Source organism: Sebastes umbrosus, chromosome 7 (genome assembly GCF_015220745.1).
Source record: "Sebastes umbrosus isolate fSebUmb1 chromosome 7, fSebUmb1.pri, whole genome shotgun sequence".
NCBI lineage: Eukaryota > Metazoa > Chordata > Actinopteri > Perciformes > Sebastidae > Sebastes > Sebastes umbrosus.
Genome location: NC_051275.1, coordinates 6,128,484 through 6,134,483, shown reverse-complemented (window position 1 = coordinate 6,134,483; position 6,000 = coordinate 6,128,484). Strand labels below are relative to the sequence as shown.

General features: G+C 37.9%; 1 protein-coding gene across 1 annotated transcript; it reads left to right on the top strand.

Moving 5' to 3' along the window:
- Positions 1-362: 362 nt before the first annotated feature.
- Positions 363-3,778, top strand: LOC119491515 (olfactory receptor 2AT4-like). The gene is made up of 2 exons (XM_037775656.1): positions 363-398; positions 2,801-3,778. Exons 1-2 carry the CDS (start codon positions 363-365, stop codon positions 3,776-3,778), a joined length of 1,014 nt encoding a protein of 337 aa, XP_037631584.1.
- The last annotated feature ends 2,222 nt before the right edge of the window (positions 3,779-6,000 follow it).

Here is a 6,000-nt window from a genome sequence, read left to right as displayed (position 1 = left end):
TAGACTGTTCCACTATTACTGCCAAGGATCTGTTGACTTCACACGTCTGGAGGCTTAAGAGCAACACACACAGGCAGCTTAATAATGTGTGTCAAATCACTCACATGTGTCTGCATGTGGTCGCAGATCGGCATATGCCAACGGCACTGTCCTATTTCCAAGAGCCAATATCTAAAAGTGTTCAGAAAATGTGCAAACAAATCTTTAACACTGAATCTTCAAACTGAACTGACAATGCTGAATCACCATTGTCACAACAGAATCAGTAGCTTTTAGCATTGGAGCTCCACTCACTGGTGACTGAGAGCACTAACCTCGGCCGTGGATACTTCCTGGTTAAATGCAAGGCCTATTGAAGGAGGATGGGACACGGGCGCATACGGGTCTTGGGGTATAAGGTATAACACATGCGCAGTGTAACTGGAGCTGCAGTCGTGCGGTCGATTGGCTCAAATTTGGCGCGTGCAGACCAGATTTTACTTCGCATGTATTGTAATCCAAAGATATGACGCATTGATGACGTGTGACATCTCCTCTTTCCACCCTCCTTGGGATAAATGCTTACTGAAAGACTGCAAAAGCCATAGAAGAAAACTGATGTGATAACATCATGTTGATGTTATTAACTTTGTAAACAACGCTTGTATTGGCCTAGTTTTCTACTGAACCGAACGTATCAGTTTGAACCTACAACTCACTGAACTGAACACCTGAACATCACAGCTTTATGTACGGTGATAGCTTATGGATGCACATCAAGTTTATTTAAACAATGCAATAACTTAGCTTAGAAAAACCCCAACATTGCCAATATCTAAACTGATACAGTAAAAATGTTGTATGTAGTGAGAGAGTACTGAAGTCAAATATATCCGTCATTGTCAGGCATTATTTATAAAAAAATTTCCAGCAACCCAAAAATAAAAAAATAAAGACATTTCCCTCATAAATTAGTGGTATTTTCTTTTTACTTTATAAGGGACATGTAATGTTTTATATTTCTGGTGAATATAATCCAATCAATCATATTTCCATATATGTATTTTGTATACACAGTTCCCTTTGTTAACACCTTATTTTGAAAACCGGACGTAGTCACACGTGTATTCTTTTGCTAACTTCGCCAAGTCCGTCTCTAGATCTCCCCGTCAGCTCCGTTCTCTTTATACATCCATGGTCAGCTCCATTGGGGCCGTTGGAAGACATTTAACATAAATGTCAGTATATGGGTGCCCTACAGTTGTAACGTCGACCGATTTGACCACGGAGATGAGAGTGACGGCCGGCTTACCGCTTACCGTTACCACAATACGATAACGTTTCCTGCCAGTGACAGCATGCAGCTTTAGCTGTGATGTCTAGCTCTGCTTTTCCTGGCAATGTGTGAAACCCCAAAGTGTTTCCATACTTCACTGTATGTGTAGTGTTTACGACTTTGGATTTAAAATATGAGGATGCAGGTCATATCCACGCAGACTCTCTGCCGTTTTCTGTTTTTTATCTTTTTGGCTCGCTGCGGTTTGTTTTGTTTTTTGACGGATACGGAACGGATATGACGTCCCGTTACTCAGACTACAACAATAAAAGTGGTAACTTCCTTCTACCTCTGCATAGACTTAAATGAAGCAAATATATTGATTCTGGCATTTTAAAACATTATTTAAAAATCGTAAAAAAAAAAGAAGAAATGTCCCACCCCTAGTATTAGTTGGTATTAACTAATAGTTTTTCAATGCCAAGCTCTCAAGTCAATACTCGAGGTGAACAATTCCCATCCTTTTCATTGCTTTAATTCTGCTGAACAGTGCAGTTCATACAGTGGTTACTGAGCTGAAATCTTCACATCTCAGGCGCTTTTTTTAACTGGATAGAAAATGGATTAAAGTGTGACAGTACATAACATATTGATCAAAACTGTTTTTGTTAATCACCACATTCGTAATATCCATGCAATCTCATTTAAGTAATGATCATTTTAAGATTAGATGTAAAATATACATCTTATGGCAAACTCAATATTATGATAATCAAAAGGAAGAAGATACCATTATGCCGTTTGGGCACTTCAGAGATTTCATTTCATTTAGAGATTCATTTGAGAATATGACCCTTTGAGGATATGTATGGTCAGGCATGACGGGGAGCAAATATTAGTTGTCACCCAGGCATTGCACTCAGCGTTTAGTTGTTGGCCTGCATCTGAAAGGTAAGACTCTTACTTGGACTCTGAATGGAAACCACAAAACCTACTTTATATTGATTAATTGTCTTTGTTCACTTTTTAACTTATATAGTTGTCTGATAACGTATTGACTGGAATGTTAAAAAACAAAATGTACATGCTTTTGTCAAAACGTTGAAGAATAGAGTTACAATTCATGACAAAAGTTTTTATCATTGGGCAATTTTGTTGTGATAGATTCTAGTCAGGTAGAGAGAAGGGGGGGATAATGTAATATGTAATGAACTTTAAGCCTTCAATTCATGTTTTTATAATTGTTTTAATCATTAATGTAATGACATAAACTCTATTAAATTTAAAAAATAATGGCAAATGGCAATCACAAGTTACCTGAACCCAAAGCACTGTGTCGAAAGTGCTTCAATTTATAATCATATAGAGAAAAGCGGTCAAATCTTCACATTAGAGAAGCTTTAACTTGCAAATGTTTTGTATTTTTCATGACAACTTAAATCAAATTTAAAAAAAAAATGATTAAGCTGATTGATTTGGTCAATTATGAGACTAATAACTTCCTTTGTCTTGCTGATTTATATTTATCTGCTGATTGTGAAATAGGTGATAATGATCTACTACACTAATGTTACAAGGATGAGAAGCTTCTTCATCCTTGGATTCCCTGGACTTTCACCAAAGTATTTCGGACCTGTGTCAGCTCTGCTCTTTTTCGTCTACCTAACTATTGCAATAGGAAATGTTTTCATTTTAGCATTTGTTATTTATGAGAAGTCACTTCAAAAACCAACATATCTGGTCTTTTGTCACCTGGCACTGAATGATTTAACATTTGGCACTTTGACTCTCACAAAGATTATATCAAAATATTGGTTTGGTGATAGCATTATTTCATTTTATGGGTGCTTTACACAGATGTTCTTTGTTCATTATTTAGGAGCAGTAATTTCTTTCATCCTGTTAGTGATGGCTCTTGATCGATTTATTGCGATATGTATTCCACTGCGTTACCCTGTCCTAATCACTAACAACATCATCACTGTGCTCTGTGGGTTCGCTTGGTTCATACCTCTGCCTTTGATGGTAGCTGTTGTACTCCATGCCCTCACTTTACCTTTCTGTAAATCGAATGTCATTGCTCAGTGCTATTGTGACCACATTTCTATTACAAGTCAAGCATGTGGTGAGGACGTTAAAATAGTTATAGTCACTTCTCTGTGTGTTGCCATGTTTTGTCTCTTGCTCCCTCTTGCATTTATCTTGTTTTCTTACATCTCCATCATCGTGGTTATTTTGAAAATGTCCAATGCTGCAGGCCGCAAAAAAACCTTTTCAACTTGTACACCACAAATATTTATCACGTGTCTTTTTTACCTTCCCAGGTGTTTTGTTTACGTGGCTAATACTGTTGGATTTTCTTTCAGTTTAGATATTCGTATTTTACTGGTATTGTTGTACAGTCTTTTCCCTGCTGCTGTTAATCCGATCATATATTGTTTCAAGACTCAAGACATTAAGCAGATGTTGATGAAAAGGCTGAAGAAAACTAAAATTGGAATAAAGATAAAACTTTCATATTGATGTGAAGCTGAGAGATGAGGCAGAATGCAGCCGATAAGCAAACAGCAGGATTTATTTTTCCAAGACATGGGAAATGACATTAAAGACAAATCCCACCTTCACATTTTGAGCTTTACACTTAACCTCCAACTTTAATTTTGTGCTTTCCCCTAGCCATTCATATCTTCAAATTGCAGTCTCTGTCTTCTTTTTCTTTTCTGCACCTTTCAGGAAACATGGCTATCTAATGTCAAGTCCCATCTTGTGCAATGAAAAGCATCTCCCCAGACAGGGCTTGATGGGCAAAATATATTGATGATCTTTATCCATTTTAGTTGTAGGTACACTACCTTTAAGTTGATGTATACAACTAATCAATTTAACTGATCACTGGGAAAACCATTTTTCAATGTATGCATATTTAAAAATTTGGCTTTGTCTTTGTTTTTTTTAATGAACAGAACTTTAATGATTATTGCCCAGAGATTTTTAAACCATGTTTGAGCCAGTGAGTAAAATCACATGTAGACTTTGTTGTAAACTTTAGACAATAAACTTTTTTAATCACTTGACTTTTTGTATCTTTGTCTTGTTCCATCAACTCATTAAAATATGATTATGACATTATTATTATTCATCAGTCATCTAATGTTTAAAAATATATCCCAACCGTTGGTTCATCCCTTCCCTGAAGACAATAATGGCATATAAACTAATGTAATTTGCATTATTTAATCTTCCAGCTCAGAGCAACAGTGAGGAAGAGAGAGCATTGGTAAGGCAGAGATGCAGGACTGACACCCCAACTTCCTCGAGATACAGGCAGTGTTCTTGGTCCTTCAACACATCAGGCCCCTGATACAGGGGAGGCATGTGTTGGTGAGGACCGACAACCGCTGGTTTGTTTGTTGGTTTGTCCGTTTGCAGGATTACTCCAAAAGTCCGCAATGGATTTTAATGTCATTTTTTGGAGGGGTGGGGTATGGCACAATGAACAATCTATTAGATTTTGGTGGCGATCCAGATAATGATCCGGCTTCGGGCTTTTTTTTTATAACTCCGCTTAGCCTGTGCATTAACACCACAGGCTTTGAGACATGCAGTGTAACTGATGACGCGTTCATGACGCGTCACCCAGCCTCTTTCCTTCTGCCTGCAGAGAGAGGGACAGAGAGAGAGCGGGGTGTGGAGGGAGGGGGGCACACCTGCTGAAAGGTTTCTGGGGTAGATGCTCCCGATAAAAAAGAACACAGTGTTCAGAGGAAGGATTAAAGTTAAAAAAAAAATGCACAGGAAGACTTGAAAAGAGCGCTCCTGGGGGCAGGGGGAGATGCAGCGAGCTCACCTGCAGGCATACATGCACCATCACGGGAAAGTCACTACAGAAACCAGACACAACAACTCCGGTATAATGTAAAATACTTTAGCTTTCCTTGGCGACGATAGGCTTAATCTGCATTCTGTGAACTTGTTTGGCAAGGTTTGGAATGTAACGGACGTTCATTTATATGTTAAAGTCCAACACTCCAGCTTTCTGTTTTATAATTTTAAAATGCCACATGATCTCTTTGATGTGGACTGACAGTACTGGTGACACTGATCAGATGAACATTTTGTCTTCATGTGTTTGGGTATTTGTGTGTATGTAAATGTGAGAGGGGGAGAAGCAGACAAAGAGACATGGTATTGTGTGTAAGTGTTGGTGTAGGCATGCAAATAAATCAGAGATATTCCATAATACACACAGCCTCTCTATTCTTAGTTTATACATTCTACAGTAATAAAGCACAAGGCTTACCTTTTTCACGTATTTAATCTTTGCGCGACTTGTAATTACCTTCTCCAAATTGAGATTACACAATATAAAGTGATTCTTCCAAATATGCCAAAGCGGGTTTCAAATTGCTTACAGATAGATGAAACAATAAAAGCAGTGTAATACAGTAAAACAATGTATATAATTTATGAATGAGGCTGAATATTCTGAATAGACTGTTCCACTATTACTGCTAAGGATCTGTTGACTTCACACGTCTGGAGGCTTAAGAGCAACACACACAGGCAGCTTAATAATGTGTGTCAAATCACTCACATGTGTCTGCATGTGGTCGCAGATCGGCATATGCCAACGGCACTGTCCTATTTCCAAGAGCCAATATCTAAAAGTGTTCAGAAAATGTGCAAACAAATCTTTAACACTGAATCTTCAAACTGAACTGATAATGCTGAATCAAACTGAACTG

What these genes read in the sequence shown, in the direction of transcription:
- LOC119491515 (XM_037775656.1), top strand. Translation starts at nt 363, where the DNA reads ATGGGACACGGGCGCATACGGGTCTTGGGGTATAAG. An exon ending in TACGGGTCTTGGGGTATAAG is followed by an intron (nt 399 to 2,800) that starts GTATAACACATG and finishes ATTGTGAAATAG; the next exon opens with GTGATAATGATCTACTACAC.